General features: G+C 39.6%; 1 protein-coding gene across 1 annotated transcript; it reads left to right on the plus strand.

Annotated features, from left to right (window-relative positions):
- The first annotated feature begins 3,207 nt into the window (after positions 1–3,207).
- LOC120344735 (pyridoxal kinase-like) lies at positions 3,208–12,422 on the plus strand. The gene is made up of 8 exons (XM_078116741.1): positions 3,208–3,371; positions 4,198–4,357; positions 4,678–4,761; positions 5,572–5,715; positions 6,966–7,103; positions 7,859–8,047; positions 10,365–10,487; positions 11,138–12,422. The coding sequence occupies exons 1-7, from the start codon at positions 3,288–3,290 to the stop codon at positions 10,481–10,483; spliced, it is 918 nt and encodes a 305-aa protein (XP_077972867.1). The 5' UTR covers positions 3,208–3,287; the 3' UTR covers positions 10,484–10,487; positions 11,138–12,422.
- The last annotated feature ends 1,381 nt before the right edge of the window (positions 12,423–13,803 follow it).

Raw genomic sequence — 13,803 nt, forward strand, 5'->3', positions numbered from 1 at the left:
AAACGATTGACTGACTGTCTGACTGCGTATCATGAAAGATTTTAACATGTATCACTGGGAGGAGGACAGCCGTTAAGACGACTTGCACTTTTGTCGAACCATGGCATCTCGCCCGGTTACCACTCTATGTCGGGTATTGGAATAGTCGACCAATTAAACACGTGCTCAGGGCACCAAGCAAAAGGAGCACCACAAAAATTCCATTGACGACCTGCAATAGGATCAATCCCAAGGAATGAGGCGCAGTTCTTACCACTTCATGGCAGCTCCTGCCACGAACGAACCGCGGCAGCTCTTGCCATGGTTTTATAGCGCTATTCAGTAATCAGTATTACCGGTATACTCACAAATTAATGTACCAGATTTTAATTGATCATGTGGAATTATATCTACTTAAACCCTAACCCTAACCCCAAATCAATCAAAACTGTATCCATAAGAAAAACGTTCCAACTTACCCAATATTTGTCACCATAATAGACAGCCCTGTCTTTACGGCCCACCTGCCGCGGTTACGGCAGCAAATTTTTATCTGCCATTGGTTTTCAATTTGCTGCCGCGGTAACGGCAGCTCGACATTGGTTTGTGACAGCTAAAAATTCAGTTGCCATGAGTTTGGCCGTAGCGGCCATGGTATGGAAATAACGCCATGGTTTTGCGGCAGCTGCAGATGCCACAGAATACTTAAAACTGCACTTGCAAGGAATGCGCGGCGCGGCGGTGTGGCTCAACGGGCTAAGCGTTAGGAATACGCTCGCCACCGCACCTCTAATCATTCTGCGTGGGTTCGCAGGTTCGAATCCCATGCAGGGATGGTTATGTGCGAGAGGATTGCTGGACTCCTCGCCGTCGTTGGGTGGTTCACGTAACCGCTGGTCGGTTACGGCTTCCTCCACCACCAAGTCCATGCTTTCGAAAACAAACAATACAGTAAAACTAATCCCATACCCGACTTGGAATGGTAACCGGACGAGAGGCCGTGGTTCGCCATATGGATAAGCCGTCTTATCGGCTTTCCTCTCCCCCGAAGAGAGAGAGAGAGAGAGCCGAAGAGCAAGAGAGAGCAGCAGCCAACGAGAGCGATAACGAAAAACCCACAGAGGGGTAGCCCCCAAGCAAATGTAGGCCAGCGTTGCCAGTCAGGGAAGATGGACTGAGCAAAAATAAATTAGGGACAGGGCGCTCCATCCAGTCCAAAAACATCCAGTGATCAGGGTGGAGTAAAAACGAGTGAGGGTGGAAATATAAAATGTTATAAATAAATCAGTGAGGCTTGCTGGAGGGGCAATCTGGTATCAAAAATGCGAGTGAGAGAGAAAATTACAAAGCAGTGATGACACCTGTCAGTGCAATCAAAAAATAAAGAAGATGAAGATACTGATTATTATTATTAAACTAAATTAAATCATTGATGAGGCACACCCAAGAGAATTAGGATGAAAAATGAGGAAAGGCTGGGAGTGATAATGGAAATCAGCGAGGCCCAAGGAAAATAAATTAGGGTGTGGAAATGTGACGACAGAGAAAGAAAAAAAAATAATAAGATATCACAGCTGGCCGGGGTAGAGCGGTAAATATTGAAATGCAAAATAAAGTCGAGAAAAAATATATAGGCTATTCAACCAAGCAAGTTGTGAAATGAAGCAGCGAGAAATATTAAACAAATCAGAAGCAAGTTCATGGGAAGTAGGTAAAAATAGGGAAAACAGCGAGGCAAAAATAAGTCAAGAAAAATAAAAAGTAAAAGACATTCAAGCAAGTTATGAGGTGAAATCAGCAGCGAGATAGGAATGAGAATAGAAAAAAAATCATCGATGAGAAAATAAATGAATAAGAAGAATAGGATAGGATTTACATATTTATCCCGAGGGAGAGGAAAGCCGATAAGACGGCTTATCCATGGCGAACCACGGCCACTCGTCCATTTACCATTCCAAGTCGGGTATGGGATTAGTTATATTGTTCGTTTTCGGAAGCATGGACTTGGTGGTGGAGGAAGCCGTAACCGCCCAGCGGTTACGTGAACCCCCCAACGACGGCGAGGAGTCCAGCAATCCTCTCGCACATAACCATCCCTGCATGGGATTCGAACCAGCGAACCCACGCGGAGTAATTAGAGGTGCGGTGGCGAGCGTATTCCTAACGCTTAGCACGTTGAGCCACACCGCCGCGATGGTGTATACCCTCTTAATATGGAATCCACTCCGTGGCTCATGAACCAACATAATAAAGTCAGACACACCAACGAAAGAAAAAACTCGTAGCTTTTTGGATTACTTAGGCATGTAGAGTTAGTTTAAGAAGAAGGGCCAAGGAAGGATTAAAATGAAATAAAATAGAAAATTCATTTATGGCTTCCTCCACCATCAATGCTTCCGAAAACAAATAACAAACCAATCCCATATCCCACACATCAGGCCGTGGTTCGCCATGTGGTCGAGCCGTCTTATGGGCTTTCCTCTCCCCGGGATAAATATGTAAATCCTATCCTATCCATTTAGGCTGTCTGAAGCAGAAAGCGTTTGTTAGTGGAAGTGAAAATATAACCATTGAGGTTTTTTATACCGACCAATCATGGCGGACCCCGGGCCCTGGTGCTGTCGGTAGCCGATAGTACACCTAAAAGTTTATTGTTTCATTTGATGGAATCACTTTTTTGAAATACGCTTTATTTCGTCACACCTATTTGCCCCTGTAACGCTTGTCCGTGGATCATTACAGCAAACGCGGTGCTTAACTGGACAACTAAGGCCTTACCGGATCAATACCGATATGTGACTTTCGTCTCCATGTATTTGAGCATTGATCTCATGTTGGTCACGAAACGTAACGTATATATGTTTTTTTCAGGTGATCAATACTGTAGGATAAGGAAGGATTTGTTTATCTCGGGGAAGCGGAGAGCCAATAAGGCGGCTTAATCATGTGGCGAACCAAGGCCTCTCGTCCGGTTGCTAGTCAATGTCGATAATGGGATTGGTTAGCCAGGCATTCTGTTTCAGATGCATGAATTTATATATTTTTTGTTTGCAAAAAAATATAAAACCCAACTTTTCGGCGCATCGCAAACTCAAACACTTGGATGTGGTGGCTAGCGTGATCCGAACACTATTCGGATATCTTGATGTTGTTTGTTTTCGAGAATCGGCCCATGCGTTGAAGTGCGGCTCTTGCCATAATCCATAATTCAGGCTTTGTAGTCTTCGTGTTGCAACTCTTTGGATAAAGTTGAAAGAATTGACGAAACATACTTCAATAGCTTAGTATAATAATTTAATTTCAATAGTATGGATGAGTGTCGGGTCTTGTCAATACAAAGCCATGTTGTTCGTGGATACGTTGGGAACCGATCAGCTGTTTTTCCACTCCAGGTGAGTCGTTTTTCTTCTACTGTCTGACTGTGAACTGATGTTGAAGAATATTAGTCCCTTTACTAAATTTAATAGGCAGAAACGCTTCCCTGAAATTCCTTTCCTTTTATTAAGGGGGCATGAAGCTAATTAAAAATAAAAATATTTGTTCGATTTGATCTTGCCCCCCTCCGCCTTATTTTGGATAATTACATTTCAAAACGTTTTATTGATTTCATTATTTATGTTCCATCTACGTATTTTAAACGTGTTTTATTAATAAAAAAAACTTACACCTTACATATTCGCCTTACTCTATGATTTTTGTACCGTAGCTTATTGTTAGCTAATCCCATTCCCGACATGGGATAAATAGGTAAATCATAAAATGCTAAGCTAGTTATTTTTGAGGCGGGGCGCGAGACTTGACAAATTTTGAATGCATATAACGCGCGGCGGTGTGGCTCAACGGGCTAAGCGTTAGGAATACGCTCGCCACCGCACCTCTAATTACTATGCGTGGGTTCGCAGGTTCGAATCCCATGCGGGGATGGTTATGTGCGAGAGGATTGCTGGACTCCTCGCCGTCATTGGGTGGTTCACGTAACCGCTGGTCGGTTAAGGCTTGGTCCACCACCAAGTCCATGCTTCCGAAAACAAACAATATAATTAATCCCATACCAGACTTGGAATGGTAACCGGACGAGAGGCCGTGGTTCGCCATATGGATAAGCTGTTTTATCGACTTTCCTCTCCCCCGGGATAAATATGTAAATCCTATCCCTATCCCATTTCTGATTGAGAAAATAATGAACTCGGTCTCACATAAAAATATTTTTTGTTCCAGATTCTTGGATTTGAAGTTGACTTTATAAATTCAGTGCAATTTTCAAACCATACTGGGTATCCAGTTTGGAAAGGTCCCGTTCTCTCCTGCACAGAAATTGAAGAACTTTATGAAACTCTGAAGGCAAATGATGTTATTAAATATGACTATGTGCTTACAGGTAACTTTTTTGATATTTGGGATCTTTGTAGTTCGTTTCAGCGGTTAAAGCGTTAGGTATTTATATTGCTCTGACAAAGATATGCTGCTGAAGTTAAAATGGGTCTTACTACTTACTGAATACAGCGCGAAAGAGCGCGGAAGAGAGGGAAACAGCACAGCAGAGAAGGAAACAGCGCAGAAGAGTGAGGGGAACAGAGCAGTTCTTCTTCGCTGTTTCGCACTCTTCTGCGCTGTATTCAGTAAGTAGTAAAAAATAGAAGCAATGACACCTGCTTATGAAGTTATTCTGCCCAGTTACGCTTCAATGATTTTTTCCAGGTTATTGCTATGATAAAGATATGCTGCTGAAGTTAGTTCACATAATCAAGGAATTAAAAGAGAGAAATCCAAATCTTATTTATGGTGAGGACTTTCATCATTAATATTTCATACAAGTTTATATTATATTCTGATTAATGAACTATTTCTGGTACAAGCTAATTGCTTAGACTGTTCCACTATGGCAGTGGTTCTCCACCTTTTACTTTTTCCTTTTTAACTCCAACCCCCACTTTTGTGTGTTTCACTCTGGCTGCGTACTACCAAAAAAAAAAATTTGTGTGGGGAACAAGGGCACAAGAAACGCGATATGGTAGCATATTATGTGGCACTATATTCATTTTAGGACCTTCGTGCAAAGTTCAAAAGTATTCATTATAGGCAGTAACAACATATTAATTGTGTGCAAAATCACGAGAGAATTCACCGTCAGAGCTGAATAGCTTTAATCATCGCGAAACAAATAGAATTATCGCAAAACTCGGACGAATACACTTTGGTTGGCGCTAGCTTTAAATCTTAAAATTATGCCGATTAGCCAACAGCCAAGACGTACATCTGGTAGCAATGGCACAGTTCTCCGATTCCATGATGTCCCCACATTTGGTTTAATAAATCAAAAACTCAATTTGTCTCTGAGAGCATGACATCAGATGCGTCAGATTGCGATGTATGATACAGAAAAATGTTTTCTTTACATCCCGACCCCCGCTACTGATATGGGTGGGTGTTGAAATGGGTTTTGAACCTAAGATCCTGATGTGACCTGCAACTGTCTTAATTTCACACGTTTTATAGGAAAAATCCTATTGTCAATGAAATTAGACTAGTAAACTATGCAATTCAAAGCCAGAAATTTCTATGTATTGATTTCAAACATGTTTTTGTTTCTAGTTTGTGATCCAGTAATGGGAGATACGTGGAATGGTAAAGGGAAAATGTACGTACCTGAAAACATAATGCCAGTGTTCAGAGACCAAGTCGTACCTATAGCAGACATCCTGACTCCCAATCAATTTGAGGCCGAGTTATTAACAGGTATGCATTGCTATATTCGCTGCTGTAATCTAGCAACAAGGTGTTGCTGACTGTATGACTCATTTTGAGTCTTTTGCGACCCCCGTAATTGCTGTGAATCAATGTTCCCCGTTTTTTCATTTACTATTTATCTGATATATCTAAAGGGCTCAAACTTTTTGTAAATTTTCCGATTGATGTTCAACTATTTTTATATGGGTTTAGAGAAGACCATCGCTGAGTGACCATTTTTGATGAATTATACCAAAACATGAAAATTTCAAGGTTTCTAAATGTAATCGCCTTTAACATTTTTGTGGCTAAGTCAATTCCATGCATCTGGAGACAGATAACTGGCTAACTAATACCATACTCAACATGAACTGGTAACCGAATGAGAGGTCACGATTCAGAACAGGGGTCGGCAACATTTTGTCGCTCGCGGGCCACAATTAAGGTTGCAAGTCATTGGCGGGCCACACATATTTTTAGAAAGTTGAAAAACCGAACGAATGGTACTTTTTATAATAAAAATCAAGCAGTGATACTTCTCTCGAATAGAATATAGATTTATTTCCTCATTGCATATCATAAAATTCCATTTGCATATTTTCAGCGCTATTGAACTCTTTGCACTTAGCATTCATTTGCTTAATTAAATTATATGCTCATTAAACGAGTAATTGTGGAATATATAATTGTTAAGTTATAATATAATTTAGTCTAAAGAATATATTCGTCAAAACAGATGTTTTGTTACTATAATTTAGTGAAGCATCGCGAGCCAGATTATAGTGCTGGTCGTAGGTTGCCGACCCCTGGTTTAAAATTTGATTGATCTGTCTTATTGTCTCTCCTCTCCCTGTGATGAAATATGTAAATCCTTGTTGGCTAGTTGTATCAAGTTATGTATATAGTAGATGGAAAAGATCACAAGTGCGGATTTTGATGGCACTCCCAAAGTATGTGTACCAGGTTAGGGTTGAGCCAAAATTTTATTCCGGTTTCCCTTATTTTAGTTCGATTACGAGTTCAGGGACTGTCTGTGTTAGCCAAGTGGATATACCCCCTGCCCATAGGTTTTAGTCCTTTTACACAATTGATGTAAAATATGCGAACAAAATTAGTCACCTCAATATTGGTACACACACTTCTGGAGCGCAAATTCACTTTATTCAATTGGCCACAGTGGCTCATTAAATTCACTCAGAAATAACAGGAATTGCAATTTTCCATATCTGCAGACTGATATTATAAAACTATTTTTTCAGGCATGAAGATTAAAAACGAATCTGATGCACTGAAATGTATGCAAGCATTACATGAAAGAGGACCAAATACTGTTGTATTGAGCAGTACAGAGCTTGGTGAAAGCGGAAAACACATGATGTGTTATTGCAGTAAAAAAGGTAAAGAATTAGGTGAAGCAAGGGTGTGGAATAGGCGGCCCGCGGCCCACTACGCCACTAAGTGTGGCCCTAATCAACACTCAGACTTTTCCCCATCAAGCATAAAATCCTAATTTGACGTGTTTGAGAAGGCGCTCACATGGAATAAAAAATACATGTATTTTTGCTCTTGTCGCTGTGTTAAAAAATCTTTTGCCGTTTTGCCCGGTGCATTTATTACTGTAAGGTTAAGCGATAGCCCATTCTCTTTTCTTGCCTTTCCCGCTTATGTGTGGTCCAGCTAGATGTCTGTTGTTTATAAGGCCCACCAAAAAATGTTGCACACCCCTGAGGTAAAGCATATGAAGTGGGATTCACTAAAAAAGTTTTTTTTTCACAAATGATGTCTTCCAATTTTATATAACCCTATAAATCGAATTCTTTTAGACTTTTAATAATCGTACTTGGCATGAATGTGCCTTCATGTTTATTCTTTTTTTGTAATTTTTTTTTATTCATTAATGAGTGTTGATGTGGAACTTAACCAAATTAGGTAATGTATATTTATAACACAAAGCCATTTCATAAAACCTGATGTCTTGAAATTACTTAGACTTATAGGATTTATGATTTACGTATTTTATTCCATGGCGAACAACGACCTCTCGTCCGATTACCAGTCCATTTTGGGTATGGGAGGATAATTAGAGGTGTGAATGAGCGTATTCCTAACGCTTAGCTCGATAGGCTTGACATTTTCAAAATTTTTCCACCAGGAGAGAAAAACCAACAACTGCGAGTTTCAATTCCAGTTATTGGAGAAGCATTTGTAGGCTCTGGAGATTTATTTGCTGCAACATTCCTAGCCTGGTCTCATCGACATCCTAACGACATGAAAACCGTTTGTGAAAAAGTTCTTTCTACTATGCAACATGTATTAAAGAGAACGCAAACGGCAGCTGAAGGTGGGTGCTAGGCTGGAGTGATTCACTAGACGAGGGGTTTCTTTCCTTTTCTCTGTTAAGTACCCCCCGAGTCACGAAACAATCAACGCGAATCCCCAGAGTATTGAAATAATCAACGCGAACACCCAGTAATCAGACACCAAACTAAATTGTCATGTATTGACTGGCAATCTGCTGCAACGACTGCCAAGCCATGCATTTCACAATGTTGCGTCACAATCACAACAAAGCGAGATCAGGGAAATGTACGCTGAGTTTCAATTGGCACATATTTTTCTCTTGTAGTTACTTTCTTTGTTAAAGAATATTAAAAAAAGCAACACACAAAAACTCAACTGTCATCCAAGTACCCCTGGAAATCTTCTCGTGGACCCCTGGGGGTTCGCGAACCCCAGGTTGAGAAACCCTGCACTAGACTGACTTGTGTTGGGTCGCAGGTTTGAAACAGCCAGACGGTTATTATGTATAAGAGGATTGCTGAACTTCTCGTAGCCGTAGGGTGGTTTGAGTCGATTACAGCTTCCCCACCGCCTTTTTAATTCAGGGTTTCTACATTGCTTAATTATGACATTTTCTTTAAACAAGGCACTGCACAAGCAGCCACTGATATTTTATGTTATGTGAAGGGGTGAAGCCAGGGGAGGAATTTGAGGGTTGGAACCCCCCTCCCCCCTCTTTTTGAAATGTAAAAAAAAGTTTTTTCTGTACCACACTTAGCAATTTTTCGTAGCTTGGAATGCCATCAAGACTCGCAGAAACGCACATTTTCTGGGCACCGGAGGGCCCACTCACTGAGATGATCCAACTTGGCAATTAGAAAATTTACCCATCCTATCCTTTGAAAAACCTGGCTACCGCCCTGATTATGTGCAAGAAGTGTAATCTGTGATTCCAACACAGTTATGTCTGATGCCTAAAAGACAATGCTATCGCACTCGTGTAAAATTTCGAAAGTGAAACGTCCACTCTTGTAAATACATATAATGAATTAATATTGAAAGTGTTAGCCTATTCTTGTAGTGCAAAGCGACCCAAAAAAAAAACGAACCCACAAAAAATATGTTCCAAATGGCCCGTGTTCCGTCTTTTTTTTTTGGGCTTATAGTCCAAAATGGGAATTTTTGCTTGCAAAATATGACACCAAAGGCAGATAATATTTCCCAGTCCAGTCTAGAACGTTGAAAACAAACTTCACTTGTACAATTTCCTTCCAACAGAAGATCAATCAATTCCTGTGCGTCAGAAATTTGTCATACTTTATTTCCTGTTTCGCGCCTTTGCATTTTGCAACATGACTTAAGATCCATGTAAAAGATTATAGGGCAGGATACAGTCTCTGTCAGAATTAAATAAGACTTATCTTTCAGCAGAGTTACATACGGCCACTTTATACGCCAAGTGTTACTGAATTCAGAAGGTTCCGTACACTCACTCTGATGTAAAGTAGACTCAACTCTGAACAACACTGAAATTATAAGATTTAAACAGAAACAGAATTATGGTTGTGCATTACTGATTCTCACACTTACTCAGAATTAAAGAAGATTCATCTGGGAGCAAAGTTCGGTCACTCAATCAGATGCAAATGAACTTATCTCGGAACAATTTAAAGTGTGGCCACTGAAACTCTAAGATTTACTAGAACTATATAAAATTCTGGTGGCACATTACGAATTCTCATTGTTCAGTGACTCACTGGGAAGTTGATCTTTCACTTCGGTTAAGAGACTCGTCTCTGAGCGAAGTTGGAAGTCTTTCTCATAACATTGAATTAAGTTGTTCAAATGAGTCAAATATTCGAAAGCTGTTGAAAATTGGGGATATTTGGTTCAGCGATTTGTGTTAGTTGTGAAGATTGCCGTACGCATAGTGACAGATTGCATACTCTTACTTTGTGTTGGCCATTCACGTACCGCAGCATTTTTGATTAGAATTTATTGGTTGACAACCGAATTTTTCGAGTATCACATGGTTTGACCACCGAGGTATCACCGAATTAAAAAATTTGGTACTTCTGAAATATGCATACTAAGATGTCGCACAACCTGAAACCTAACCTTGTACACAACATGAGTTCAAGTTGTGCGTCATCTTGGTGCGCATACTTCAGGAGGTCCAAAAATTCTTCTCGAATGTTAATAAATTGAAATTTTTCCGCTAATGGTGCGTGGTTTGTGATATAGAAGTATGGTCTGCTTTATTGTATCAAACACTCGAACACTATTTTTACAGCGTCCAATACGTCATGCCATTTGTGGCACAGTAATTTGGGAACCTCTGCTTCATAGTATCAAACACTTTACTTATTTTTTTACAGCGCTGGCAGGCCCAGGGAAAAAGCCAACGTTGCCACAACTAGAACTGAAACTTATACAAAGTAAAAGAGACATCGAAGATCCAACCATTTGTATCAAAGCAGAAGAAATCAAGTCTTGATATGGTGGGTTTTAAAAAATATAGAACAGGGTGGTCCAAGATTCGAGACTAAAGGGTTGTAAAATATTTTGAGAAGACATGCGGGCCACAGTCGGGATAATCCAAAAGTGATCAAAATACTGCGAGTTTACTTAAATATTTTCATTCTCGATATCGGGATTAGGAAAAGGCTTTAAATCTCGGGATCCCAACCCAAGTTGAAATAGTTGAAAAAAGAGTTCTTTCGATAAATACAAACATCTGGCAATGGTTTAGTGTAGGCTGAAATTGTTCTGCCGGTCGCACGGTATCTGTTTGCCGAGTGCCAGGGTTTGGACCACCCTGATTCTATTCCCTATTCTAAAGCAGTGGTTCTCAAACTTTTTATCCAGCGCTCCTCCCTTTTTAGAATTTGTCAAGTCTCGCGCCTCGCCTCGAAAATAAGAGATAGTAAGAAAGAAGTTTTTATTCCAAAAACACATTAAAAATACAGAGATGGAGTGTAAATATCCAAAAAAAGGCAGGCAAGACCAAATCAAATGAATATTTTTATTTTTAATTAGTTTCACGCCTCCTCAAAAAATTGTTAGGCGTGCCCCACCGTTTGAAAAACACTGCCCTAAAATGAACCTTGTTAGAAATAAGTACTAGTAACCCCTAATTTTTATATTTCAGCTATCCATGTTGACTAAACAGAGTGAAAGTTACGAGCTTTTCTATGTCAAGAAATAAAATTGAGTGTTTTACCAAATATTCATCATATATATATGCTAGTTGTTTGTTATGACCAATTCATTAGTCTTACTATTACACAGAAGAATTATATTTTAAAATTTTAATTTATTTATCATTGGAAAAGTTCTGAATCAGTGTTCATCAACCTTTTTTGAAATGGTACACCCTTTGGTACTCTTGTAGTATGTGAACCAAGATGGCGGACATCAGTCGTAGTATGTGTACCAGGTTAGGGTTATGTAATAATATTACGAGTTACGGGACTAGCCAAGTGACTCCAGTAGTATTCGCACCTTAAATTATGATCTAACCCTAACCTGATACACATACTATGTTGCAGTGTCTACCATCTTGGTTCACATACTACGGGAGTATCGACCTTTTAAACTTTACTCAAAATCTGATACACCTCGTCCATCCTATGAACATTTTTACACTAACGAAAGAATCACGGCGCTCCATAAGTGTGTGTACCAATATGGAGATAAATAATTTCGTTACCTATTTTACATCAAGTTGTGTAAAGGGACTAAAACCTATGGGCAGGGGGTATGTTCACCTGGTTTAAAACAGACAGTCCCCGAACTCGTAATAGAACTAAAATATTGAAAATCTGAAGAAAATTATGGCCTAACCCTAATCTGGTACACATACTACGGAAGTACCTACCACAGCTACCAGCACCCTGCACTACCCTCGTCTTAACCTGATAACTTAAAATATGCCGCCTTTTCGACAAACTTTCCCCCATAATAAAAATATCTTGAACAAATACTATTACACTAACTATTTCTAGGCTTTAATGTATTGTATCCGTAGTGTTGCAATATTGGGTTCCATTGACTGTGATCTTGCCTACAAGTTCAAGAACTCCGTAGACGAAGGGGAAATGTGCCATTTTGCCCTGATTCCACAGATCTAGACTTCAATTAAACTCTTTCCCCATGAAAAGATTCCTTTCATGTGAGATGCTGTGAGTCTGTGACACTGACTATCTCATTACAACTTATATTTGAAATGCTGCAATATTTCGACCCATTCGACTGTGATTTTGCCTATAGTTCAAGTGCCTTCAATTTAAGAACGCAATAGACGTCTTACTGGGAGGAGCGGAGACTTAGGGTTTAATTAATATGCATTACCATTTTAAATAGGCTACTATTTATGGTGAATTATGAAATGATTCTCAATTGTGATTTTAATGCAATAAATTGTGTAAAAACAGTTTGAAGTCATCTCGTCCATTTGTAATCAGTCAGTAATTTATTTCTTCACCAAAATACGAACTATACATACGCAAATTAAAGTATATACAGAGAGAGATTTTATTTCACAAATAATGATAACACTAAAACATTTGAAGCAACGGAGACAAAAAATAATAATTAAAAAAGTGGTGGTCAATATCTGCGAGGGTCAGTATACAAGACCGGTTAGGTCACCGAGGCTCCTGATCCATGCTGTATGTAAGAAATTAGTCAGATAAAGCATATATTGACGATAAAATATGGATAAAAATACAGATAAAATGTATATGTGCGAGTCGACAATTTAATATTCTAACGTTAATAATGCAAGTCGTGGTGTTCAATGCGTCACATGAAGTTTTTGAGTGCGGACAGGTACAGAGAATCAGAATAAATGTCAAGATTAGTTTTTACAATTATTTATTATAGTTTCTGTGATAAAATATTCACTGGACATGTACGTCTCAAATACATGGAGAAGTAAAAATAATAACGAGGTAATCGGTATAAAAAATATTACTGGTTATCGATCGGCGGCACCCTTGGGGAAGTCTAACAGAACCGTGATAAATAGAATAAAGCCGAACTAAATATGTTATTCCATGAAAAAAGCAATAGGTACGTCAAGGCGACATTTGTTTTTATGTTACCACCTGAAGTTTAAATCTACCCTACGTCGCTCGTGATTGGTGCTCAGTGGCGCGTGGAAAAACACGAAAGACGACGAAATCCAGATCGGGTATGGGAATAGATATATAGTTTAGTTTGAATACTACATAATATACACTGAATGAAATAGAGAATTCCGGAGAGCGAGACAAAACTTTTATGAAAGTTTAGAACGTAAGAAACTTCATGTGCTCAACTTCATGGCAAGGCTTGGGCCAAAAAGGAACAAACAAAAAATACGTGAATGTATTAAACTTTCGGGCGTTTGTAGATCGGGCGAGAGGGACCTCGACAGATTGTAAGAGTGAGTCAATAGGCCGGATTTACCCCACACCTAGCTAGTTCTCCGAGACATCAGAAACAAGCTCACTGACTGCCGTCTTTGCACGGTTCAAATCACGCGAATGGTCTCCGTTCCGGGTCTAGTATAGTTTAGTACCACAAGTACTTCCAGTTGGCGTATCAAAACGAATTTTGCATATGTTATTCCCAACCCCCACCTGACTATGCCATTCAAAAAATACGTCAATACGACGTCACAAGCACGTCATAGGGCTTGACAAAGTATAATTACGATCGCCCGAAATGGCATCTGCGCCGCCGATTACGAACTCGCTAACGCCGGCGATCTCTCTCCTATCGTGATCGTTATGACGGGAAAACGAGAGAAATAGCTTGCTGGATTTCGGG

Source organism: Styela clava, chromosome 10 (assembly GCF_964204865.1).
Source record: "Styela clava chromosome 10, kaStyClav1.hap1.2, whole genome shotgun sequence".
In the NCBI taxonomy this organism is placed as follows: Eukaryota; Metazoa; Chordata; class Ascidiacea; order Stolidobranchia; family Styelidae; genus Styela; species Styela clava.